Source organism: Sorghum bicolor, chromosome 4 (genome assembly GCF_000003195.3).
Source record: "Sorghum bicolor cultivar BTx623 chromosome 4, Sorghum_bicolor_NCBIv3, whole genome shotgun sequence".
Lineage (NCBI taxonomy): Eukaryota > Viridiplantae > Streptophyta > Magnoliopsida > Poales > Poaceae > Sorghum > Sorghum bicolor.
The window spans coordinates 61,717,509-61,744,146 of NC_012873.2; the positions used below are offsets into that span (position 1 = coordinate 61,717,509).

Sequence of the window (26,638 nt, forward strand, 5' to 3'; positions counted from 1 at the left end):
ATTTTGCTATGTATCTAGACATATATTATATTTAAATACATAGCAAAATGAATGTATCAAAAAATTCAAAGCAACTCATATTTTCAAACAGAGAGAATACTCGAAAAGCATAACAAATAGCAATTACATTTCAAAAACAAATAAATAAATAATCTAATGGCTATGATAAAAAAATAAACTATCAGTGCTATTTGCTCACGTCACCTTGCTAGTTTTAGCATTGCTAGGAGTAATACAAGTATTTTGTTAAAGATGTTCTTAAGGAAGTGAGATTAGCTTGGTAAAAGCTGCGGTCATACAGCCATCCATCCTGCCTGCACCCGCGTCACCGTGTCGAACCACTGCGCGGTACGTCTCGTGATCCAGCGGCAAGCTCGCTGGCACACTGTGCATTCGCATGGAGAAAAGCAAGGATCCTGATACTATTGACAAGTAAAGATTCAAACAGTATCATTTCAAACAAAACAGATACTACTCCGTCCGTATCAGCATTCTGCATTCACCTTCTTTTTGCCGTCATAAATGACGCGGCCAGATAGCATTGCACCGCATGACACCTCATCCGGGTGCCAGCCGATTAAATTAGGCCTTGTTTAGTTTGCGAAAATTTTTGTCTTTAGCTACTGTAGCACTTTCGTTTGTATTTGAAAAATATTATCCAATTATGGACTAACTAGGCTCAAAAGATTCATCTCGTAAATTACAGGCAAACTGTGCAATTAGTTTTTATTTTTATTTATATTTAATATTTTATACATACATTTAAAGATTTGATGTGATGGGAAATCTTGAAATTTTTTGAAAACTAAACTAGGCCTAAGGATTAAACCATCACCGTGCTCAAAGCCTCGATATATACGCTGCAGACGCGCGCGCGAGCTCAGAGACAGAGTGCGCCTCCCTTTGCTCGCCCAAAGCAACGCACGCGCAGAGTACCCGCTTGGCATTATTCAATCCGCCCACGCGCAATGGGCGAGATCGGCACGGACGACCGCGGTCTGGCCGAGGCCGAGGCCGAGCCCGTCGGCGGCGCCGTCAAGGAGGAGGGCATTCTCGACGACGACGAGGAGGAGGCGTCGCCGATCGAGGAGGTGCGGCTGACGGTGCCGACGACGGACGACCCGTCGCTGCCGGTGTGGACGTTCCGGATGTGGAGCATCGGGCTCTTCTCGTGCGCGCTCATGAGCTTCCTCAACCAGTTCTTCTCCTACCGGACGGAGCCGCTCGTGGTGACGGGGATCACGGTGCAGGTGGCGTCGCTGCCCGTGGGCCACTTCATGGCCCGCGTGCTGCCGCGCACCAGGTTCCGCGTCCCCGCGCTGCTCGGCGGCGGCGAGTGGAGCCTCAACCCGGGGCCCTTCAACATTAAGGAGCACGTGCTCATCTCCATCTTCGCCAACGCCGGCTTCGCCTTCGGCGGCGGCAGCGCCTACGCCGTCAGCATCATCAACATCATCCGCGCCTTCTACGGCCGCCACATCTCCTTCATCACCGCCTGGCTCCTCGTCATCACCACGCAGGTTGCTTGCTATTATATAAGTGCCTTTGTTGTTCTGCAATTATCAGCCAGAGCCAGCTGACGTTTCTCGCTCTCGCTTCTTCAATGGCGGGATGGCTGGTTGAAGGTGCTCGGATACGGGTGGGCAGGGCTCATACGCAAGTACGTGGTGGAGCCGGCGCACATGTGGTGGCCGGGCACGCTCGTGCAGGTCTCCCTCTTCCAGTGAGCACACCAGTTTTAACCCTACACTATTTTTTTTTACTTCAGTAAAATCAGTAAGCTGGTGCTGTGCTACCTTTTCTCTGTTATGGGATTCCGCCTTTTGAAATATTCTGCTACCGCGTTCTTCAGTTTGGTTGGATTTTGGTTGCCTTTTTGTGGTTGGATTTTCGGACGCCGGCGAGGGCAACGCATTCTTGGCTTCTTAAGGCCTTGTAATGCCTTGTTTAGTTCAAAAAATTTTGCAAATTAGGTACTGTAGCACTTTCGTTTGTTTGCGACAAATATTATCTAATCATAGATTAACTAGGCTTAAAAGATTTATCTCATCAATTCCGACCAAACTATGTAATTAGTTTTTATTTTCGTCTATATTTAATACTCCATGCATGCGTCTAAAGATTCGATGTGACGGGGAATCTGAAAAATTTTGTAAAATTTTTTGGAAACTAAACAAGGCCTTAGTTCTTAAAACTGAAAAGTTTTCGGAAACTGTAGCACTTTCGTTTGTTTGTGGTAAATATTGTCCAATCATATATCAAAAGATTCATCTCGTGATTTACAGTCAAACTGTGCGATTAGTTTTTGTTTTCGTCTATATTTAATGCTTCATACATGTGCCGCAAGATTCGATGTGACAGGAAATCTTAAATTTTTTTTAGATTTCGGAGTGAACTAAACAAGGCCTAAATTTTGTTATTACAGTTCTTCACCTCTGGACTCTGGTTGGTCGTTTACAGCTGCACACGCATGGCAGCTGGTCTAGTTTTTGCCGGACGTACTATTGGCGCATAGTAGAAACTGACAAAACTTGTGATATAACACCAAAAGAAAACAGAAAAGGAAAACTAGGTGTTGTGTCAGTGATCTTTAACCCTTTCCTGCGAGGTTAGCAATCTTTAGTTAATACTACCTCCAGTCATTTAAAGAGTCCGTTTGCTTCTGCTTCATAGGCTGCCGGCGCATACATTTTTTTATGGGCACTTTCCTTTTTATCGTGCCGTAGCACACACGCATACATTCAAGCTAGGGCCTTGTTTAGTTCCTCAAAAATTTTGCAAAATTTTTCAGATTCCCCGTCACATCGAATCTTTAGACGTATGCATGAAGTATTAAATATAGATGAAAATAAAAACTAATTACACAGTTTGGTCGGAATTGAGGAGACGAATCTTTTAAGTCTTGTTAGTCCATAATTGAACAATATTTGTCAAATACAAACGAAATTGCTACTATTCCTATTTTGCAAATTTTTTTGGAAGTAAACAAGGCCTAGAGTAAAAAATCAGAGAGTGAAGGTCTGCGAAACCAGTCCCAGTATGTAGGAGCAGCGTTGTCACCAAAAGTTGGTCCCAGAACGGCGAATTTAATCTGACTGGCCGATAACATTAAATCGTTAACAAGACAAAAGCGTAGTTAAATAAATGAACTTTTGAAGACGAAGAATCTTAAGAGCATCATGACGCATGATTACAAAAGTACTAGCTACTAGGCTCGCAGTGACATTTCAGTTGGACAGCCTCTTTCTCTTTTTTAGATGGTCCTCTCAACGCTCAAGTAGGACTAATCAGATCAGAGGACTTTCTACGGTACTACCCCACCATGAACATGGGAGTGCAGCCACATACTCCTACTCGATCTAGTGATATGGGTTAACATTGTTCAGTGATAAAGTTTTGGCTTGTGAACACGTGTCCCCACTCCCCACACGCACCAAAACGGAGCCCGTAATCTCCCATAATCTAGATGCATGCTAGATCTTATCAAATTCTCCATGACAAGCCCGTACCGCAGTGGAGGAGGCCAAAGCAGCCTTCTGCCTTCCTGCGCCATGCCCCCATGCGCGTAGCGTTCCCTCACTCGAGTCCAAGTCCACGGGGACAGCGATTTGCCCGGATGCACGGGCGTCTTTTCTGCCTCGTTTTTCTGCCAGCTCTTGACAAAAATTCGCTTGTGGTTTCTGCGCGAATACGACCCTGTACCGCTGCCGGCTGCCGGCGCGATGTGAACGCGCGCCAAGGCTGCGAGTTTTGACCGAGAGGAGGCCGGATCGAGGGGCATGGGGAGGAGACCTCTTGCATGTCTGAAGAGAAACTGTGTGCGCGTTGGGTGGATTGGACTTCACAAGCCGACGTGTGTGGTCCAGGCCCAAGTGGCCTTGAAACGGCGCAGCGGTGTTTTGCACTTTGCACATCACATGCTTGCAGGCCTGCGTTCCTGCCCATATCCAAATGTGATGGCCTCGAACTTGGATTTTGTTTTACATACATACTGACAACAAATAAAAAACAATGTGTTGTGGTGTGGGTTTGTATAGCAACTAAATCATATGCTAGCTGATCAGAGACAGTCGGCTGCACATACAGGATAATGTGAGGCAGAAAATTGAAGTGTACTACCTCTGACCCAAAGATAATGTAATCCAATGTTTAGATCAGGTCGGTTTTTCTTAATTTAGCTAGATTTATAAAAGTAGTATTAATATTTGTATGTCCAAATCTTATTCAAAAAAATATTTGTATGTCCAAATTGATTCATTATAAAAATACATTTTATGATAATCTGTTGATACTTATAACACATAGATATTTATTATATATATGGTCAAACTTAAGATTGATTGATCCATCGAAAAGTGAGAGTTATATCTTGTAAGGACGGGGAGAGTATATTATAAGCATGGTTTTATATTGTATCAATTTTTAACCCAATTCTTCTGTAGAAAATAACGGGCTATAAGTTAGGACAATATATTACTCTGATTGGAATTTGAAATAGTACCATCAATGGTTACTCATGAACCATTTTTTTGTCTACATAACCAACCTTGTGATCAGTTGAAATCTCGATAAAATTTGAATAGCTCCATATTTTCACTGTAAATTGCTTGCATTGAGATGAAAATTACTTAATTTTTGTACACCAATCTGATTAAAGAAAAGGGAAAATTGATGTGGGGTTGTCCTCTATCAGTTCATGACATTGTATTTTAGAAACACCTCTAACAATAGCACTGATCATGTGTCGTTAATGTTGAATCAGGGCATTGCATGAGAAGGACGAATCCGCCAAAGCCTCACGTCAGATCTCTCGTTCCAAGTTCTTCGTGGTGGTGCTCACATGCAGCTTCGCTTGGTACGCTGTGCCGGGCTACCTCTTCCCGACACTAACGTCCATCTCATGGGTGTGTTGGATCTTCTCCAAGTCTGTGACGGCGCAACAGCTAGGGTCGGGCATGAATGGCCTTGGTATTGGTGCCTTCACACTCGATTGGTCCGCCGTCTCCTCCTTCCTCTTCAGTCCCCTCATCTCACCCTTCTTTGCTACCGCCAACATCTTCTTTGGCTACACTTTCTTTCTCTATATTATCATGCCTATAGCATATTGGGGGTTCGACCTATACAACGCCAAGACATTCCCCATCTTCTCCTCGCACCTGTTCATGTCAAATGGCACCAACTACGATGTCCAATCAATTGTGAACAATCAGTTTGAGCTTGACCAGGAAGCCTATCGTAAGAGTGGCAATGTCAACCTTAGTATATTCTTTGCACTCACTTATGGGTTCAGCTTCGCCACCATTGCGGCCACCATCACTCATGTCGGGCTCTTCTATGGAAAGTATGGCATCTCCACTTAATATATGAGTAAAATACTCTATACACATGCTTTCATTACATTCAGTCCAAAATAAAAAGAACACTCTACATGTGGTGTCTGAAGTGTGAACTGAAATGCATGGTTCTAATAAGTTTCTTTGATTTAACTTGGGTATGCCAATGTCTAGGGAAATCTACTACCGTTTCAAATCATCGCAGAAGGAGAAACCTGACATCCACACGAAGCTGATGAAGAAGTACAGTGAAATCCCAGCTTGGTGGTTTTACCTGTTGATGGCCTTGTCAATTACAGTGTCCCTCATCCTCTGTACTGTACTAAAGCATGAGGTACAACTCCCATGGTGGGGACTCATTTTCGCATGTGGCATGGCATTCATCTTCACACTTCCCATCAGCATCATCACTGCGACAACCAACCAGGCAAGTAAAATGTTTGCATGCTTAATGTTCTTTTAAGAAAATAAAACAAAAAGGAGAGATGTTTGAGGGTATTGTCATGCACAGTGATAATCTATGTACAAAAAGGTTGATAGACCCTCCAAAATGCCTTTTGCAGTCACCTGGTCTAAATGTGATCACTGAGTATGCCATGGGTTTAATTATGCCGGGCTATCCTATCGCCGTTGTCTGCTTCAAAGTCTATGGCTACATGAGCATGTCACAGGCTGTTGCCTTCCTCTCGGACTTCAAACTTGGCCACTATATGAAGATCCCTCCAAAGTCCATGTTCCTTGTTCAGGTAATAAATAAGACCCCCAATGCAGTGTTCTTGTAAACGAATTGCTGACTTGCATAAAAGAAACAAATAATGGTACTAACCTTCACTTACTGTGTTTACATAGTTTGTTGGTACCATTGTGGCTGGCACGGTCAACGTTGGGACGGCATGGTGGCTGCTCGGTTCCATCCATGGCATCTGCTCGGATTCTCTCCCACCAGACAGCCCTTGGACATGTCCTAGTGACCGTGTATTCTTCGACGCATCAGTCATTTGGGGCCTTGTCGGTCCAAGGCGCATCTTTGGGCCAGAAGGGAACTATGGTGCCCTCAACTCGTTCTTCCTCATCGGCCTAGCAGGCCCGGTTATCGTATACGCTTTCCATAGGATGTTCCCCAACCAGAAGTGGATACCATTGATCAATCTCCCGGTGCTCTTTGGTGCAACAGCTCTCATGCCCCCAGCAAGGGCTGTGAACTATAACTCATGGCTAATTATTGGCACCATCTTCAATTTCTTCGTGTTTCGGTATCGGAAGAGGTGGTGGACACGGTACAACTACATTCTCTCTGCTGGGCTCGATGCCGGAGTTGCATTTATGGGGGTGGTGCTGTATTTTTCGCTAACCATGCAAAACAAGAGTATCGATTGGTGGGGTACTGCAGGAGAGCACTGCCTTCTTGCCACGTGTCCTACTGCTAAAGGGGTGGACTTGGGTGATGGCATCTGTCCAGTCTTCTAAGCCTGAAGTTTAATGTCTCAACATCTTGCTGCAAGTTTAGCAAAGATCAGTTCCAGTTATATATGTTGATGTCATAGATTTGTGGTATACTATATATGGAGTATAATGCAACTCGCTTTTGTGTAAAGGGTCATATTCTCATGTAATACTTAGTAGTCGATTTCACAGAAGGAAAGGACTAAACATTTGGGAAAACCAATGTGCAATATAGGTTTATCATTTGGGCAATGCAAAAGCTTGCTAGTTTCTGAAATCATACAAATTTAGTCATTACAAGATCATACCCTCCAAACCAAGCACCTCAAATCTAAGGGGACATCACTATTAGGTAATGGGTATTTTGCCCAAGCCTAAACTCATTACCCTTCATGAGTTCCTTACAGCTACCGCCAACGACAGAGGCGGATCAAAAGGGGGGGCTAGGTGGGATCCAGCCCCCCCTATGAGTCTAATTTGTCCATTAGATTAGGGTCAATTAGCCTTAAATTTTTATTAATCTCTAAATTTAACCCTAAATATTCACTGTTTAGCCCCCCTTTGTTCTCATCCTGGATCCGCCACTAGCCAACGATCCTGAAGGAGATGGACAGGAATCGCCGTGCTTTCCTCTAGTCTGGTGATATCTCGGGCAAGTCTTCGCCGACACGATGCTTGGTGGCATGGATCAACGTTTGTATGCCCAGGGATCTGGGAGGCCTTGGGATCAAAGACTTGGGTCTGCAAAACATCTACCTTATGCTGAAATTATTGCATAAGCTACATTGCAACAGGGATTCAGCATCGGCAACCTGGGTCAGGAGACGTGCCTGCGTTGCAAGCCTCACTGGAGATATATATGGCGGTCACTGGGATGTGCTCAGGGTGCTACTGCCTCTCTATCAGGCTCTCACGTCTATCCAGCTAGGGGATGGCAGCACCTCTTCCTTCTGGAGAGACGTCTGGTATGAGGATGACACGCTCGCTGATGTCTACCCGGCCCTCTTCAGCCATTGCAGCAGCAAGGAGATCACTGTTAAACAAGTTCTTCAGGAAGGCTTACAACAATTCTTGGTGCCACGTCTCTCACTGGCAGTTGCCTCCGAGCTACAACAGGTTGAGCACATTCTTTCATCAACAACACTCTCTACTGAACCAGATAAAAGGGTAACTCCCTTCACCAAGGAGGGTAATGCCTTAGACACTAGGACCTTATACAGACTGCTAAAAGCCCGTGGGCAGCAACGGGATGACAGAGTTGTTTTCGTCTGGCAAAATCATGCACCACCACGTGTTTAGATGTTTATGTGGTTGCTCACTCACAGGAGGATTCAGTGCAGAACTAATCTACTCAGAAAGCATGTTCTCCCAAATGCAACATGTGAGGTATGCAATGAAGCGGATGAAACCCCAGAACACATCATTGGAGGATGCACCATTGGAAGGCAGTTCTGGGAAAAGATTGGACTCAAATCCATGAAAACAGCGTCGAAGGATGCTATCCACAACCTCAGTCCACCAGCCGGGGTACCCAATCAAGGTTTCTTCGCGTTCATCGCGCTAGCCTGGTGGCCACTCTGGAAAACAATGAATGCAGCGGTCTTTCGTAATGAGTTGAAGTCGCGATCTCGAAAAAAAAGTTGGTAGGCCTCAACCAAGTACTAACGGCTTGCAAGGCAACAACAAGGCAAACTAGGAGAAATCGTTGATAAGTGGTGCCTATTCTTTGATCTGACAAACTAGGAGAAAAAAATACAAGTATTGTTTCTTTCTTTCATCTTGTATCCTTTAAAGAAATCACCATCTGAGTGATGTTCTTTGATTTGTAAATTCACTACAAGCCGTTCCGTTTAGGGCCACTGTATATAATATAAATTCAGATGGGGAACATCTCCCCCGGTGACCATAAAAAAATAAACTCAATATATCACCGTAGCATCAATATATAGACGCTCGACGCTCGCACGCCTCACAAGCCGTAGTAGCTCAGGGTGCGCCTCTCTTTGCTAGGCCAAAGCAAAGCACGATGGGTGAGATCGGTACGGACGACCGCGGTCTGGCCGAGCCCATGGGCGCCGTCAAGGAGGAGGGCATCCTCGACGACGACGACGAGGACGCGTCGCCGGTCGAGCAGGTGCGGCTGACGGTGCCGACGACGGACGACCCGTCGCTGCCGGTGTGGACGTTCCGGATGTGGAGCATCGGGCTGCTGTCGTGCGCGCTCATGAGCTTCCTCAACCAGTTCTTCGCGTACCGGACGGAGCCTCTCGTCGTGACGCAGATCACGGTGCAGGTGGCGTCGCTGCCCGTGGGCCACTTCTTGGCCCGGGTGCTGCCGCGCACCAGGTTCCGGGCGCCGGCGATGCTTGGCGGCGGGGAGTGGAGCCTCAACCCGGGGCCCTTCAACATCAAGGAGCACGTGCTCATCTCCATCTTCGCCAACGCCGGCTTCGCCTTCGGCGTTGGGAGCGCCTACGCCGTCGGCATCATCAACATCATCCGCGCCTTCTACCAACGCCAAATCTCCTTCTTCACCGCCTGGCTCCTCGTCATCACCACGCAGGTTGGTTGCCAAGCTAGCTTCTGCAAGATCATGAGCTACTAGCTAAACAACTGACACTGACCGGAATTTCTCGCTCTTGCTTCAATGGTTGGCTGGTTCAAGGTGCTTGGGTATGGATGGGCAGGGCTGATGCGCAAGTATGTGGTGGAACCGGCGCACATGTGGTGGCCGAGCACGCTCGTCCAGGTCTCCCTCTTCCGGTGAGCTCAATTTTTACTCCTACATCCGCTATTTTTGCGTCAGTATGCTGGTGCCGTCCATACATCGGCTTTCTGAATTTTTCTGCTACCGCGTTCTTGAGTTTGGTTGGATTTTGGTTAACGTTTGTGGTTGGATTTTCGGAAGCCGGCGAGACCAACGCGTTCTTTGGCATCTTGAAACTTTTGTACAGCTCTTCACCTCGTTGGTTAGTCGTTTGGTTTCTCAGTCCTACAGCTGCAGCTGCAGCTGCACGCATGGCAGCTCGTGCGCGTCAGTAACTTTGCATGGAGCATCTAAGCTACTAGTATTAGTATTATAGTAAGGGCTTGTTTGGGCACAGCTTAACTTCACTAGTAAAGCTGTTTTTTTAGAAAATAACTTTATGAGTGACTTTCTAGATGAAGTTGAGCTGTTTTGGAAAAAGTGTTTGGCAAAATAGCTTCACCAACTACTTCATGCATAGTTGAGAAAGAGAAATAAGGGAGAAGCTGCAATAAGCTACTTTTTTCTAGCTTCATCCAACTTATGTCTTTGTGAGAGGAAGAGAAAAACAGCTTCACCCATGAAGCTGTTTTGGAAATAAATGTTTGGCAAAAAAAAACAGCTCACAACAGCTCATAGAACCAAACAGGCCCTAACTGTATTTTTTTCTTCTTTATTATTATTTTTTTTTGCTGGTTTGCCGTTAGGGGCGCTAAAAGCACATAGCGAACTGAAAACTCTGAGTAAACTGACAATACTGCGATAGAACCAAAAAGGGTGTTGTTTCAGCGATCTTTGACCCTTTCTTGGAATCAAAATAATTAAGCGAAAACCAAACGTTCTTTAAATGTAGACAATCCAAGTAGGCAAAGACAAATCATTTATGATGTCTGAAGCGTCGTATTTATTTGACAGGAGGTAGAACACATATGTTGCCGTTTCCTGGAAACAAACGTTAAGCAGCGTGGTCACCAAAGTTGGTCACGGAACGGAGACTCTAATCTGACTGGCCCATGACATTAACAAGACAAAAGCACAGTTAAATAAATAAGCTTGAGGAATCTCAAGGGAATCATGATGCATGGTTACGTAGCTGTATGCAGGGCACGCAGTGCCATTTCAGTTGGACGGTCTCTTTCTGTTTACGATGATGGTCCTCTCAACGCTGATGATGCAGAGGAGTAGATCAGATCAGAGAGCTTTACTACCCCACCATGAAATGGCATGCAGTACTGCAACCACAGACTGGATCAAGTGATGGGTTTATCTTTATGGATTGGCTGCTGACAATATTGCATGCCATGCCTGATCATGGAATCCCCGATTATTACATTGTTCGTTTTCAGTGCTTGGAGAGAATTATTTTGGCGAAGATCAATAATAGAGCTAAGTGCTTGACTATAAGCCAAGTGATTAGAGCCAAGTTATACAATAAGTTGTCTCATACTTGTCTCTAAAATATCTTCTCTTTCATATTCCTTCTTACAACACTTTCTATTTGGGCCCACCACTACTATACATTCGTGCCCAGTTTGGTGCTTACATAAGAGCCAAGCTATCATCTCTCTCCTCTCTTCTCTCCTCCACATCATCATTAGCTTGACTATAAGCCCATTATTGTACCCGCTCTTACAAACCTATGTTCCCATGCAACAAGGACAACTTTGGTTGGCCCTAAAACACGGACAAGTTTTGGTTTCAGACATGCAGTGCGTGCACAACATTGGTTTTTCTAATCAAACTCCGGTAGCAGGTCGACTGATAGACATGGCGGCTGGGCCAGTGGGGCTGCACGCAGGGGCGGGCCTAGGACTAGGACCAGTAGGGCCATGGCCCTAGTCTCGGCCTAGAAAATTTGGGAGCAACTCTTGAAAGGGGTGTAGGACTAAAAGAGTGAAGACAGTTCAGTTGTGATTTCTGAAAGTAAAGGTATTCCATCAACTTTTCAGTAGTTTAGATATTTTGTTCTCTTGATTTCAAGTTTTGAACTGTTAATGTGAACTTTTGATTCCAATTAGATGAAGAGGACAAGAACTATTGCATCGTATTTCTCTCCAGTTGCCGAACAAGGATATGTCATAGCTATTGTATCGTATTATTATTTTATTAATTATATAATTTAAAATTTTCTCTGAATTTGCAAATTTTGTTTAAGAATATTTGTTATATAGACACACACACTATATAGGCTATAGGCTCTATTTTAGGCTATAGCTTTTGAATTTTGGCCGCTAGAATTTGGCCCTAGTCTTCGCCAAATCCTGGGTCCGCCACTGGCTGCACGCTTTCGTGTTGTACCTTTTGTAACGGAGTCAGATAATAAAGTTGCTCGGTAGATAAAGATCTCCACTGCAAACTGCAAAGTATGTAATTTTAGTTTAGCTGCAAAATGAAGAGAACAGAGTCTCCTCTACAAGTTAGTGAGTATTCCACGTTAGTAGGCGGCTAGGCGCCCTCTCGGAATGAAGCGAATCAACACAAGCCATCCAGTGCTAAACCATAGTACACTACTGTTTTTCTTCTCAAGCTGTACCTGTTACCTGTAGCTTGCCTAACCTTGACGGAATCCAGTTTGTCGCTGATAATCTGAATCTGCCAGCCTGTAGTCCTCTATCGCATCGCAGCGCTACACTGCACTGACTAGACTGAAAAATCAGCATCACTTTCATCAGAACGCGAGATTCCAAAGCGATTGCCACGCATGATTGCGGTGGCATCACTCTGGTGTCCCCGCTTCATGCGGCGTCATCAGTCCCATTCGCAGTACCGTTTTCTCTGAATCTCTAAATCATAAAGAAGAGGTTTTTCTTAGTCCGAAATTGGGCGTCATTTTCTCGTTAAGCCAATCTGCGGAGCGCCGATAGCTTGCGAAAGCAACATCCGCGGCATCCGCGTTGCCATTATGCTGGCCAGTGTGCATATATATACAATAACAGCAACTTGTCCTTAACTTTATGTCCCATAATCTAGATGCATGCTAGACCAATGATCAAAGTCTCCATGACAAGACAGCAAACCATAAGCGTTAATGTGCCGTGCCCGTCATCCTCGCTGGATTCTATAGTCAAGTCCAAGACGACCGAAATCACGGGATGGACTGGGACTGGGACTGGGACAGCGATTGCCCGGATGGCCGTGCCCGTCTTGGTGCTTCTCTGCCATTTCGCTGTGTAAACAACAACGTGCTCATCTAGATAACAGTGTACTGTTGCCAAGGGATACGAAATCATCTGCTAGCTCATTATAGAGACAGTCGGTTCTGCAAGCAGCACTACAATGGGAGGCAGAAATATGTTGTAAGGCTGGTTTTGTATCCAAATTTACCGAATTCTTATATGTTTTGTCTAGCAAAACTTTCCTAGTCTGAGCATATAAATTCAGGACAGTACATTATTCCACAATTGGCATTTGACAGAGGACCATCAATGGTTACTCATGAATCATTTTTGTTTACATAAGCAACCTTGTGAATCAGTTGAAATTTCGATGAATTTTGGATGACGGCATCTTATTTTCACTATAAAATTGCTTACTGTTGAGATGTGTACACTAATCTGATTCAAGAAGAGGATATAGTTACAGTAAAGGCTGCATAGTTTCATCTGACATCACATTTTAGCCATTGAGGTACAACTGCCACTAAAAACAGCACTGATCATGTGTCCTTAATGTTGAACCAGGGCATTGCACGAGAAGGATGAATCCGCCAAAGCCTCACGCCAGATCTCGCGTTCCAAGTTCTTCCTGGTGGTGCTCATCTGTAGCTTCGCATGGTACGTCGTGCCAGGCTACCTCTTCCCGACATTGACCTCCATCTCATGGGTGTGTTGGGTCTTCTCTAAGTCCGTGACAGCGCAACAACTGGGATCGGGTATGCTAGGTCTTGGTCTTGGCGCCTTCACACTCGATTGGTCCACCGTCTCCTCCTACCTCTACAGTCCACTTATCTCACCCTTCTTCGCCACCGCCAACATCTTCTTTGGCTATGTGTTCTTTCTCTATGTGATCTTGCCTATATCATATTGGGGGTTTAACCTATACAACGCCAAGACATTCCCCATCTTCTCCTCACACTTGTTCATGTCAAATGGCACGGAGTACAACATCCCATCAATTGTGAATAGTCAGTTTCAGCTTGACAAGGACACATATGATAAAAATGGCAAAATCAATCTCAGCGTATTCTTTGCAGTCGGTTATGGGTTCAGCTTCGCCACCATTGCGGCCACCATCACACATGTCGGGCTCTTCTATGGAAAGTATGGCATCTCAACTTTTTTCTTCCCAAAAAGACTTTGAGCACTAGAACTCACTTTGATTAGCACATGAGAAACATATTCTAAACACATGTTCTGGTTATGTGTTTTATGAGCTGAAACACATCATTTAAGATTCTTTGTCTGAAACGAGACATGTCAATGTGCAGAGAAATCTACCAACGTTTTAAATCATCGCAGAAGGAGAAACCTGATGTCCACACAAAGCTTATGAACAAGTATAGTGACATCCCAGCGTGGTGGTTTCATTCGCTAATGGCTCTATCAATTGCAGTGGCCCTCCTCCTTTGTACTGTACTGAACCACGAGGTCCAGCTCCAATGGTGGGGCCTCATCTTCGCGTGTGGCATGGCATTCATCTTCACCCTTCCCATCAGCATCATCACTGCGACAACCAACCAGGCAAGTAACACATTTGCGTGTTCTATGTTCTTTTAAGAAAATAAAACAAAAAAGGACAGATGTTTGAGGTACTGTCATGCTCATGCATTCTAAAACGCCTTGTGCAGTCACCTGGTCTGAATGTGATCACTGAGTATATCATGGGTTTGATTAAGCCGGGCTATCCCATTGCTAATGTATGCTTCAAGACCTATGGCTACATGAGTATGCAACAGGCAGTTGCCTTCCTCTCCGACTTCAAGCTTGGCCACTATATGAAGATCCCTCCCAAGTCCATGTTCCTTGTTCAGGTAATACAAACCAAAATCACCAAGCATTCTTATTGTAAATGATTTGGCAACATGTATAAAAGAAACAACATGTAGTACTAACCTTCATGTACTGTATTTACTTAGTTTGTTGGTACCATTGTGGCCGGCACTGTCAACATTGGGACAGCATGGTGGCTGCTCGGCTCCATCCACGGCATCTGCTCGGATTCACTCCCAGCAGACAGCCCTTGGACATGTCCTAGTGATCGTGTATTCTTCGACGCATCAGTCATTTGGGGCCTTGTCGGTCCAAGACGCATCTTTGGTCCAGAAGGGAACTATGGTGCCCTCAACTGGTTCTTCCTCATCGGCCTAGCAGGCCCGGTTATCGTATATGCTTTCCATAGGATGTTCCCCAACCAGAAGTGGATACCATTGATCAATCTTCCGGTGCTCTTTGGTGCAACAGCTGCCATGCCACCAGCAACGGCTGTGAACTATAACTCATGGCTGCTTTTTGGCACGATCTTCAATTTCTTTGTGTTCCGGTACCGAAAGATGTGGTGGACACGATACAATTACATTCTCTCCGCTGCCCTTGATGCCGGAGTTGCATTCATGGGGGTGGTGCTGTACTTTTCGCTGACCATGGAGAACAAGAGTATCGATTGGTGGGGCACTGCAGGAGAACATTGCCCTCTTGCAAAGTGTCCTACCGCTAAAGGAGTGGACTTGGGTGATGGCATCTGCCCAGTATTCTAAGCTTGGAGTTTAATGTCTTAAGGTACAGATGCAAGTTAAGCAATGATCAATTGCAGTTACATTGCCATAGATTTGTGGTATACATATGTGGTGTGTAATGCAACTTCTCCTATGTAAAGGTTATATTCTCATGTATAGGTTGATCATTTCGGCAATGCAAGGCATGCTAGTTCATGAAATGCTATAATTTTACTCATCGTATGATAATACCCTCCAAACCACGCGCCCCAAAGTATTTGGTTTGCGATTTCAATTCATCTACACAATTTGGGCCATTGATGTACACAATGGTGAACCGGGCCTTACAATAGCGCATAGTGTTTAAGAAGCTGAAAGAGATGAGAATATGAGATATATTCATGGGATCATTCGTAGCACATTCACTTTAGGTGGCGTGTACTGTTTCGCCAGCCCCATCATGTGCTCCGCGCGGCAGCAACGCCGGCGGTTAGCCCTGACTGATGCCGCCGATCACCATGCAGTGATGGAGAGTACTGCAACAAGAGGAGACGGCAACCGACAGCCTGTTCGGCTGTTCTGACCGCACACCCTGGCACCTTGCATTGCCAATAATTTTTTTTCTCGAACGTGCTCTGCGCACGGAATGCATTAAGAAGGAACGGAGGAAAAAGTACAAGCTAGGCAGTCTCAATGGTAATCCACAATTACCAGGGAGCGCAACCAACACCACACACACGAGCTAAAGAAACAAGCAAGGCAAAGAGGGAAGCAACACAGCAGAAGAGCCAACGTGGGCTAAGCACTAAGCAAGCTCACGCACACTCCTGAAGCCCGCTAAACACCAATCCTCGGCCTCGTTGAGAATGGCGGAGACAAGGCCAGCAACGGGCAGCGACTTCAAAGCGAAAGTGCGCGAGTTTCTTTCTTTCCACAGCCTCCAGCCAACTAAGAACACCAAGGAGTCAAATCCTCTCCTGCGCTGCTTATCCACCAGCCTTCTGGATCGAAGCCACCAGGACATGAAGTCCTCTTCCTGAACATGGACAACCTCCTGCAGGTGAAAGCGGACAAGGATGCGCTGCCAGGTCTCTCTGCTAAAGACACAGCCCAACAAGATATGGTCCATCGTCTCAGGCAGCTGATCACAAAAGATACAAGTGGGGGAGTCACGCAAGCCATGGCGGAAGCAGCGATCTGAAGTCCAACACCTATGGTGCATGACCAACCAGAAGAACAGGCGAACCTTGGCCGGTGCTGGTGTCTTCCAAACCTCTTTCGCCCCAAGCGGTGTAGATGCGCCAAGGAACATGGCACCATAAGCCGAGGCCGCGGAGTACACCCCATCAGTTGTGAAGCGCCAACTGAAAGTATCCGGCACACCCGGCACTAGCTGAACAAGTTGCATTCGCTGCCACAGCACAATGTACTCATTCAGCACCTAGACTGTTTGGGCACCAGTGATATGGTGAATCCAAGCATTTCCAGGTAACGCCTCGCACACAAGTGACTTCAAACACCACTTGGAGACAGCGGCAAAGAGAGCCGGCATGAGAGCCTGAATGCTGGACCCCTGAAGCCAGTTATCAGTCCAGAAGTATGTTGAATCGCCGCTTCCAACCACAGACACAGTTGCAGCACGGAAGAAGGCAACAACAGACTTCTCCTTGTTCCGGTGCACGGTAGCCCAGTCAAAGCATCGTTCAGTGTGGCATTTCCACTCCCCACCTAAGCCTGAGCACAATGTCAGCCCGTCTCAGGTCGACGACCCCAAGACCACCAAGGTCGCGAGGCCTGCAGACAGTGACCAAGGCCACCTCGCACTTTCCAGCTGTAATCGACTGGTCACCACACCAGATATCGGAGCTTATCAATCTGCTTCAAAGCCCATGGCGAGAGCCTAATAAGATCACAGCGTCTAATGCATTGTATCTGAATCCAAAGTACTAATGTCCAGCTAATCTATCACAGCGTCTGCCCTATGCTATAGGCTAGAGCCTAATAAGAGTCTAACATAGTAACATCCCAAGCAATGGCTGCAAGATTAGTATTGTAACTTATGATACATTCCAGTTATGTTAGCACAGACAGTGCTGTAGAATTCTGGTATGTCAAATGCAGTTGGTTGCAGAAATGGCAAGAACTAGATACTAGTGCAAACTACAATGGTTCGAGGCTCCAGTTATTTGGATGTTACACAAAAGCATGCTATTAATACTGTTCCATTCCTGAATGCTACAATTTACTGAATCTCGAAGAACACCTCCAAAAACCATGCATCCCAATTTCAAACCTCAAATTCAAGAAGACCACTAGCAGTTTTTCATTAATTCAAGTAGCAGTTCATTCATACTGAAAAACTTCTTTCTTTCAATTAGCTAGTTACACTATTATATGTGTTCTGCAGTCTGTAAACAGAAATAAATCAGACATAGTAACAGCTTACTAAACTAATACCGATGACACCAATTTAGCCATTACCAACACGCAGCAGACCTAAACATTACAATGGGCATAGAAAGGAAGCTGGGAGATAAGAGATACCAATGAAGATTGGGAACAGCTAGGCTCGCGAGACTCTTTCCCTCAGTCTCCTCACTCCGGGAGGCGGCCGCGGTTGAGGAGTCCGAGCGTGTGGCGCGCAGCCTCGACGAGGTCACGCATGTTGTGGAGCGACCTCTCCTCGGCGCCGAAGAGGAAGATGGCTCGGCACTCCGCCTTCTTTGCCAGCCGCGCCGCGTGCCCCAGCGGCAGCTCCGGCGAGTTTAGCGCCCGAAGGATCTGCCGGTACAGAGACAGAACCACCGGCCGGTTCCGCGCCAGATCCCCCGCTGTCGTCCAGATCAGCCCGCTGCTAGCGCCACCCTTCGCCATCCTTCCGCCGCCGTGCTCACCTCACCGACCGAACGAAAGCCGCCGTGGTCCAAAGCGAAAGGAATAGAGGGAGGCCACTGGGCCTGCATGAGAAAATGGGCTGACGGCCCATGATTAGGCTACGGCCTAGGAGCATCAGAGCATGCGTTCCCAGCCACAGCATCATCGCTCTCCAGAATTAGGCATCAGCTTTGCTCCTACGAAACCGGCAGCAAAATGCGCGTGAGGCGGTTCCATTTCTGTCACCCCATCTCGATCGCGTTCCCAGACACTGCGAGAGGCCGTTGGGATCGCATCCGTGGAGGTGAGAACGCAGATTTTGGAATTCCTGCTCTCTGCGATTCAGTGTGTCTATCCCTTTTTTTTCCCCCGATCCGAAGCAAAATTCAGAGTGTTATTCTCTTTGGTTTTTCGTGATTATGTTGCATTTGGGGATTAGCTTGTTCGCGGATCGATATGTGCAGCTGATCGAGGATGCTCTAGGGGATCCTGGCGCACTTTGTCTGACATTAGTCTTGTTCATTTGTCTTTGTTTGCCAATGCGTTGATTTTTCAACCATGTACATTGGTAGATTCAGACATTTTAGATTTCCTAAAAGCTGTGTTTGTATGTTCTGTTCGGTTCGTGTCATGGACTATGCTTTAGGTTATATACAGTTATACTACTGCTCAAGCGTGCAACATTTCATCAGCGACTCATTTATTGACCGTAGTTGGATGCCTACTAGCTATTTCTGAAAGAAACATTTGTCGTCGATTACTTTCTTTTTTTTTTAATTTTACATATAGCCTATATTCTTATGGAAATTCCTTGTGTATTCGTCCCACTTACTAGGCATGGTCAATCAAACTGCCGATTAATTCTTTTCGTTCCAATTTTTTTAAGGCAACCATGACCGGCACAGTAAAAGTCCACAATGTCTCACTTAAAGCAACAGAGCAAGAAATTAGTGAGTTCTTTTCATTTTCTGGTGAGATAGTACATGTAGAATTGCAAAGGTTAGTGTCATATCATCTTCATTATATATCATCAGTATAAATACATGCATAATTTGACCTGGAATGCTTTTGCAGTTGTGACGAGCGGTCACAGTTTGCCTACATCACGTTCAGAGATAATCAAGGAGCAGAGAGGGCTATGCTTCTTACGGTATAGGTTTTTGCATTAGTTTCCACAGTCTTTGCTATGAATTATTTATGATGATGATCATCTTCATACACTTTACCTATGAAATAAGTGCCTGCAAATTTAATATTATATCCACTAATTTTGTTGATTTTTTTTTTCGAACGGCGGCAAAAAGCATTTGCTGGATTTTTATTAGACGAGGAAAAAGAGAAAAAACAAGGAAAACAAACACTTTACAAACTGCGAGGCTAAGCTCAAACTCCACTAATTTTGTTGAATGAAAGCAATGATTTACTACTAATACACTTTTTCAAGATTTGACTCCTGAACTGAATATGAATATACAGTTTGCATATATGGTTTCTTCCATGAAACTGCCATGTATGTCTGTATGATGTGTTCTTGTTATTGGTCTCTAAGTACTATATTTTCCATCTTATATTTGATTTTCTTGTCTTTTACCTAACAAAATATCTTGTCCTTTGTATTTTTTTTTAGGAAATTTTCCTTTGTATTAAAAATAACCTTTCTACACTTATGAGCTCTATTACTCAAATCCATGCTTTAATGCAGGGAGCGACTATTGAACATATGGCTGTCATCATCACACCAGCCACCGATTACAAGCTACCTGCGTCCGTTTTAGCTGATCTAGAGGTAGTAGAACCATGTCATATTCAAATCTCCCATTAGCAAAATTGCTTTCAACAAGCTAAGACTCCTAATACCACCAATTGCATTACCAGTCAAAAAATACCGGTGGCATGGAATTCGCTCTTCAGAAGGCTGAGGATATCGTAAGTTCTATGCTAGCCAAAGGGTTTGTTCTTGGCATGGATGCCGTTGAAAAAGCAAAGACTTTTGATGAAAAGCATCAGCTTACATCAACTGCAACTGCCAAAGTCGCTTCCCTTGACAAGACAATGGGACTAAGCCAGAAGTTCAACACCGGGACCTTAGTGGTGAATGAGAAAATGAAGGAAATGGATGAGAAATACCAGGTTGCAGAGAAGACCAAGTCAGCATTAGCTGCGGCTGAACAGACTGTCTCTACTGCTAGTTCTGCCATCATGAGTAACAGATATATCCTTACAGGTGCAGCATGGGTAACTGATGCCTACAACAAGGTTGCAACCACTACGACCGATGTTAGCACGAAGACAAAGGAAAGGGTGATGGCTGAGTGGGAGGGAGCCAATCATAGCGGTGAAACCGCAAAGGTTGATTCGCTTGAAAGCTCCGAAGCGGATGAGGAAGAGTGCAAGCGTCATGAAGATGATTCTACAAACAACTTCATTGTAGATAGTCCTGAAATGACTTGTCAGGAGAATGAGCATCAAGTGGGTGAACGTCAAATGACTAATGTAGAGGAGAATAAAAATCACGAGGGTGAAATTGCAGTAGCCCACATGCAAGAAAACACTGAGACAGCTGAGAATCCTAGCTGCCACGAGAGTGAAGTATCCAAGGCCAATGCTCATGATAGCATTCTAATGACTGAACAAAGTGAGCGAGAGCATAAGCAACCCGAAGATGAATTTGCAAAGACCCATGTCCCAGGAAGCCCTGTCACTATTCCGGTCACCATGTCCACTATTGACAGGAACTCTAGCAACAGTCCCAATAAGCCTGATTCTGCTGAGGGTTTTCTATGATATGTTATTGTAAATATAGATTGGGGTGATGATGATAGTTTATTTCATCTCTTTCTATTGAATTTTTCATCCTTCTTGCTTAATTGTTCATAGGCAATGATAGTTTTGTTCAGCTCTTGCAGCTAATTTTCCACACTTTAGTGTTGTTTTCAGGCAATGATAGTTTCATTCAGCTCTTGTTGTTGAAAATTGACATCCTTCAATGTCGTTTTCGAGCATAATAGAGGTTATAAAATTGTAGTAGCAACAATTTATTGTTCTTTGAATATTATTTTCATGGAGCTGCAACTTGAGTTGTCTTTTATATTTCTTTTCTTTTGTGATGAATTGCTTTACCATCTGTGTTGGAAGTATCATGTTAGTTGCCTATTTTCAACCTTGCTCCTGTCTTTTTTAGGGAAAAAGGAGTATGTAGATTGTAGAGGAACCTTGTTCATGTCATTGTGAAGTGTATTATCCATGAGTTGTCCATTTATCCCCTTTCTACTTTTGTTAGGGCCTGCAAATGAGTAGTTTTGTCCTCACCCCATTTGTTATTGGTGAATATCGTTTTTCTAGAACACGACTTCATGTGTATTTCATTAAGCAAAGGGGACGCTGAAAGAACGACGAATAGGTAAAGTACATAGGATTCGCACGTAATCCATGGATTATCAGCGAATATCCACAACACAAACGAAAGCAAGAAAAATGAGGGGTGGGGGATCCTCCACCGCAGAGCCCCAACCAATTGAACCTAACACAAAAGAACTCAACACAATCATTAAGGTTACCTCTGCATCCGAGTTGCATGTAGACAATGAGCTCCCATTCTATTGTATCTAGGACATGATTATCATTCAGTAGGAATTGACACAAAACACGCACAATAGACCTCTAAGAATGAGGAATACAGACTGTAAATGTGTTGATGTGTCCGACAGTTGTGGGCCCATGAAAGAAAGCATGTATGAAGACAACATATTGGGACACATTGGCGTCTTTTTTTTTCAAAGGCAAGTGATAGGATCATAGGACCATGAACTTGCCAATCTAAGCTCTGACCAATTGGCAATTGCTACATGAAGACTAATCTGTCTGCATGGGCCAAATTGTGAAGCATGTCACACGGCCCTGCACAAATGCAACCTGTTTGGCTTACATGATTTTTATCATACTACAAAACCGCTTCTCTGAACAATGTGGACTTCATCGAGAAAATCAGAGGACCAAGTTGCGACATGCGGTGGAATGCTCGCGTGTGTGGGCAGGGAGGCTCGCGTGGGCGACACCCCGGCTCCGCTCCGCTTCCCACCATCGTGCTCTCCACGGCCGCCGTCGCCGTTCTCCTGGCTTACGGCGGCGGCGGCCAGCACAACCGGCCCCCGTCGCGGTACCTCACCTTCTTCCTCCTCTCCACCTTCTCTCCTCCATCTCCCTTCCTCTAACTCTGGTTCTCCGGCGAGCTGGCTGGCTGGCGGGGCAAATCTGGCCCCCTTGGGCTAGATCTGGCCTCCACCTCCTTGGATCTGCGACGAACAGCGGGTGTGGCCATGGCTTCGACATCCCTGTGCCTGGCTATGCTACTTCGGTAGGCTGGCCGGCCGGCAGGGCAGTGTTGGCCGCCTGTACGCTCACTACGGCGGGCCTCGCCGCTGGAGCAACAATGCCATGTCGAGGCCCCCCTCTAGTGGCCGGCCGAATCTGCACCCCTAGGGCCTGATCTGGCTTCTGAGGGTGCCATGCGACGACGGTGGCCAACGGCTCCATCCAGGTGGCCAGAGGCGGCGCCGGTTGCAGTGCCAGCCAAATATGGCTAGCCGACGGCGGGCGCGCTGCGGCTTCCTGTGCGCTACATGGCGATTGGCCCCCCTGCTTTGCTGGGCGGCGTCGTGACTTTGATGCGTGGGTGCGACGTCGCCTCTCTTGGTTCTCGCCCTGACTATGCTTTCCACTACGCGGTGTGGGTTGGGACGTAGACAGTCCAGGTGTGGCACGGGCTAGTCTCATGGCATGCTCGGGCTTCGACGCGGCATCTCCACGAGGCTCCGTGTGCGCCTCGGCCTTGCGCGCACTGGCGAACCCCACAAGCAGGAGGTGTCCTGGGTTTGGGTGGTGCCGTGGTGGTGGCCAGTTCCATGGCAGCGCCCCTTTTGACTTGTGGTGTCGAATTCTGTGCTTGGGTGTCTCTACCTTGCCTGCTTTGCCCCGGGCCGGCGACGATGGCGCGATTTGCATCATGTTTCTTCTTGAAGGCATCGTCAAAGCTTGTCTTCACCATGTGTGTCGCTGGGCAGGTTTTTTGGATGAAAATCCCTTGTGCTTTGCTAACGATGATGGCGTCTGAGGATGTCATCCCCCTCCTTGGAGGCTTCGTTGGAGCACTCTTGCGGTCGTGCCTCTACCCTTGGTTCCTGCTGGTGTGCTAGGCCTTTTTGTGCTTCATGTTTCCTTCACTTTGGTTTGTCTAGTAGTTGAGTGGTGTTACCACAGTTGCTTGCTAGGTAGCGGACGCTTTGCCGCTATCTCTCTTCTTGGACGGATGCTTTGCCGTCATTTACTCGGGTGGATGCTTTGTCGCCGATGTCGTGTTGATCTCCCCCTTTGGCAGATGCTTTACTGCTAAGGGCGTGATGGTCAGGCTACGGTTCGTGGACTGATGCTTTGCCGTCATGGTTCTGTGCCAAGGTTGAATTGGACTCCCCCTATGACAGATGCTTTGCTGCTAAGGGTGTGATGGTCAATTTGCGGTCATTGCGGATGCTTTGCCGCCATGATTTCTTCTCTTGCGGATGCTTTGCTGCTCTTGTTATGCTGGCGCCCTTGGCGGATGCTTTGCCGCTGAGGTTGAGCCTTGTCGTCTCTACGGTTCCACCACAACTACTAGTGACCATTGTGTTGTCCTCTTGTATTAGGCTTAGCTCATTGGAGTTTTAAGGTGGTGGGTACCCCCCCTCATGTTTTTTTGCTTTTGTTTTTTGTTTCGGGTTCTGGCCGGTAATCCTAGGATTATTTGTCAGTCCTTTGTATGCTCTGGCCTTTCTTTTGGCCTCTTCCTCTTAATGAAAAATAGGTAGAAGACCTGATCACAATAAAGTTGCGACATGCCGCTGATAAGGTACTATCCTTCTAAGTAAAATTTTAGAGGTTTTAAATTTTCTTAAAATCACACAAAATATTTTCTAGTTTCTCGATTGGTCTTCATACAAATTTTGAAGCCCCAAAACATGAACAATACTACTCCCGCAATCTCAAATTATAAGTCATTCCAAGAATTTTGGAGAGTCAAAATATTTTAAGTTTAACCAAATTTATATGATAACATAGTAACATTTATGATACCATATAAGTATCATTAGGTTCTTCATTAGTTATATTTTTATAGTAATATCTATTTGATGTCATAAACCTTTTTATTTTGTCTATAATGTTGGTCAAACTTGAAATGCTTTGATTCTCTAAGATTTTTAGAATAACTTATAAATTGAGATGAAGGGAGTACTATACAACTTGCTATCACCCGGCGAACTGCAGTTAACTTTGAGGGTATCCAAATCCAAGTAGAATGTTTTGCATGAGAATACTTCAGCACGTCTACAACCATTGCCTTCAATCTGTGTATCTATTGGGATATGTATCCTTGATCTTCGTCAGGTGAGGCCCTCTCGCTGCAATTTTCAGGGGTGTTCATTACTATCAATGGTGCGACCTGAATGCTCCAAATTAAATTAGCTTTCTATCCTGACCTGCACAAGCTCACAGAACATGCTAGCAGCTGCACATGCATATCCTGGCCATTGTTATTTTTTTGAGGGTTTCCTTGCCATTGTTCTGCACAAAACTTCTTCAGAACACTTATGATCATCTAATATACTTCTTGTAAAATCAGCATCGACAGATCAACATGATGTGACCTGCAGAGCTGTGGAGTCTCTCTGCAGCTGCCCCCTGCTTGTGCAAACCCATTTAGGAATTGCAAGTGGGCTAGCCCGTGTTGTCACAAGCAATCTACAAAATTAAGTCTGTATATGTAGGTTCACAGGCATGCAGCGGCCCAAGGAGCAAAGAGTGGCGACTGGTGGGCTCTCACTTGGTGTCTGGGGCGGATACATATACCTAGAGTTTATAAATATATTACTAACATTTTATCTCTAAATAAATTTATTACAAAAGTATATTTAGCGATTCATCTATCGATATTAATTATATATCATAAATAAAAATATTATATATATATATATATTTGATCAAAATTAAAAATATCTAACTTCTTGAAAAACACATTTTCTGAGACAGAGAGAGTATTGCTTAGACACTTAAATAGTAATACTAAGCATGAAGTTTCCCTACCTCTGCCACTGCTCGGTGCATTCCCTTCCTTATGCTTTGGGGGTCATGGCGAGCACACACGGCCTCTCACATCATCACATCATGTTCTTAACTTTGATCAAATATATATTAAAATAGATTAATATTTATGATACATAATTAGTATTATTGGATAGATCATTAAATCTATTTTCACACTAAACTTATTGGATAGATCGTTCAAACTTAGCATGTGTTTAGTTGCAAGAACCATGAGGATGTAACGAACCCCCTCGATGGCATGGGTAGCGCCTGCTACTAGAGATTCGGCGAAGGTGCAGAAGGTTATTGCTGGACCTTGCAGCACTGGTGCACCATGTAGGATGAGGCGGTCACAATAATCCCATGTGAGTCAACCATCCAACCAAATAAAGAAACTTTTGGAACGCATGAATTGAAAAACTTAGTAATAAAAAATGTAGGAATAAAATAGAGATATGTGTGTAAACAGAGGATTGTAAAATGTAGAAATGTTATGTGAAAGGTTGTTTGATTGGGGGGCATAGAGGGAAAAAAAATAAAGAATTCGTTTTGCAGGAATGTAAGTGTGTGCTTTGCATGTGTTTTCTCTTTTTATTGGGTATAGAACAAGCCATAATGGACCGTTAGTTATTAGTATCAGCATTCAACTCCTTGTATTTTGTCCGTACAACTTTTTCCATGAGTAGATTTCAGAAATCCCACGGAATTAACAACAAAGGAATGAAATCCTATGGAACGATATGGTTTTGTGTAGTTAAACTTATCTGTCGAGTTTGATAGTCATTCAGCAGTATTTTTCTCTCAAAACAAATCAGCGAACAGTACTTTCAATCATGATTTATCAACTAAGTGACACAGAGTGGGCTCTGAACTCTTCTAGTAGTAGTAATCAGTAATCACCTGTAATCTAAAGAGCCCTAAAAATAGCTTATAAAATCAGGATACAAATTTTTTTCTTCAACAGTATTCATCCGAATTTTTTTCCAAAGATCTTCAACAGTATTCATCTAAAGGAGCCCTAAAAATAGCTTATAGAAAACAGAATCGCTCTATTCCACCTCATCTTCAGAACAAGTATATTTTATTAAGATCGAGGATCGAGGTAGTATTATATCGGAAGCAAAGGTGCCAACCATATCCCTCTCTGTCAAAAAAAGCTTCTAAAGCCTTGTTTAGTTCCGAAAAGTGAAAAAATTTCGGTACTGTAGCATTTTCGTTTATTTGTGATAAATATTATCTAATCATGGACTAACTAGGATCAAAAGATTCGTCTCGTGATTTATAGCTAAACTGCGTAATTAGTTTTTATTTTCATCTATATTTAATGTTTCATGCATGTGCCACAAGATTCGATGTGACGGAGAATTTTGAAAACTTTTTGGTTTCTATGGTGAACTAAGAGCCTGTTTAGATTGGGGATGAAAATGTTTTGAGTGTCACATCGGATGTGTCGGAAGGATATCGGAAGGGGTTTTTAAA

General features: G+C 44.9%; 4 protein-coding genes across 5 annotated transcripts; 3 read left to right on the forward strand and 1 right to left on the reverse strand.

The window, feature by feature from the left end:
* On the forward strand, window positions 870–7,053 carry LOC8073884 (oligopeptide transporter 4). Its single transcript, XM_002452661.2, has 6 exons — window positions 870–1,520; window positions 1,626–1,723; window positions 4,763–5,341; window positions 5,508–5,760; window positions 5,897–6,079; window positions 6,183–7,053. The coding sequence occupies exons 1-6, from the start codon at window positions 969–971 to the stop codon at window positions 6,798–6,800; spliced, it is 2,283 nt and encodes a 760-aa protein (XP_002452706.1). The 5' UTR covers window positions 870–968; the 3' UTR covers window positions 6,801–7,053.
* LOC8073885 (oligopeptide transporter 4) lies at window positions 8,726–15,407 on the forward strand. The gene is made up of 6 exons (XM_002452662.2): window positions 8,726–9,339; window positions 9,442–9,539; window positions 13,203–13,781; window positions 13,949–14,201; window positions 14,309–14,491; window positions 14,597–15,407. The coding sequence occupies exons 1-6, from the start codon at window positions 8,803–8,805 to the stop codon at window positions 15,212–15,214; spliced, it is 2,268 nt and encodes a 755-aa protein (XP_002452707.1). The 5' UTR covers window positions 8,726–8,802; the 3' UTR covers window positions 15,215–15,407.
* Window positions 14,047–18,149, reverse strand: LOC8073886. Of its 2 annotated transcripts, none has more exons than XM_002454397.2 (2): window positions 17,717–18,148; window positions 14,047–14,184 (listed from the first exon to the last, which is right to left on the reverse strand). In XM_002454397.2, the coding sequence occupies exon 1, from the start codon at window positions 18,044–18,046 to the stop codon at window positions 17,768–17,770; it is 279 nt and encodes a 92-aa protein (XP_002454442.1). In that variant the 5' UTR covers window positions 18,047–18,148; the 3' UTR covers window positions 14,047–14,184; window positions 17,717–17,767. The 2 variants fall into 2 exon arrangements, with proteins under 2 accessions (XP_002454442.1, XP_021314787.1); XM_021459112.1 differs by lacking the exon at window positions 14,047–14,184 and adding an exon at window positions 15,788–17,047 and having other exon boundaries at window positions 17,717–18,149.
* LOC8073181 (binding partner of ACD11 1) lies at window positions 18,222–21,136 on the forward strand. The gene is made up of 5 exons (XM_002452663.2): window positions 18,222–18,350; window positions 18,933–19,045; window positions 19,121–19,196; window positions 19,749–19,832; window positions 19,922–21,136. The coding sequence occupies exons 2-5, from the start codon at window positions 18,939–18,941 to the stop codon at window positions 20,828–20,830; spliced, it is 1,176 nt and encodes a 391-aa protein (XP_002452708.1). The 5' UTR covers window positions 18,222–18,350; window positions 18,933–18,938; the 3' UTR covers window positions 20,831–21,136.

Bases quoted from the DNA above. Each gene is read 5' to 3' on its own strand.
- LOC8073884 (XM_002452661.2), top strand. From the start codon at position 969: ATGGGCGAGATCGGCACGGACGACCGCGGTCTGGCCGAGGCCGAGGCC. The intron at 1,521-1,625 runs GTTGCTTGCTAT...GGCTGGTTGAAG, and splicing joins TCCTCGTCATCACCACGCAG to GTGCTCGGATACGGGTGGGC. The intron at 1,724-4,762 runs GTGAGCACACCA...ATGTTGAATCAG, and splicing joins GTGCAGGTCTCCCTCTTCCA to GGCATTGCATGAGAAGGACG.
- LOC8073885 (XM_002452662.2), top strand. From the start codon at position 8,803: ATGGGTGAGATCGGTACGGACGACCGCGGTCTGGCCGAGCCCATGGGC. The intron at 13,782-13,948 runs GTATGGCATCTC...GTCAATGTGCAG, and splicing joins GTCGGGCTCTTCTATGGAAA to AGAAATCTACCAACGTTTTA. The intron at 14,492-14,596 runs GTAATACAAACC...GTATTTACTTAG, and splicing joins AGTCCATGTTCCTTGTTCAG to TTTGTTGGTACCATTGTGGC.
- LOC8073181 (XM_002452663.2), top strand. From the start codon at position 18,939: ATGACCGGCACAGTAAAAGTCCACAATGTCTCACTTAAAGCAACAGAG. The intron at 19,046-19,120 runs GTTAGTGTCATA...ATGCTTTTGCAG, and splicing joins GTACATGTAGAATTGCAAAG to TTGTGACGAGCGGTCACAGT. The intron at 19,833-19,921 runs GTAGTAGAACCA...TTGCATTACCAG, and splicing joins CCGTTTTAGCTGATCTAGAG to TCAAAAAATACCGGTGGCAT.
- LOC8073886 (XM_002454397.2), bottom strand. From the start codon at position 18,046: ATGGCGAAGGGTGGCGCTAGCAGCGGGCTGATCTGGACGACAGCGGGG.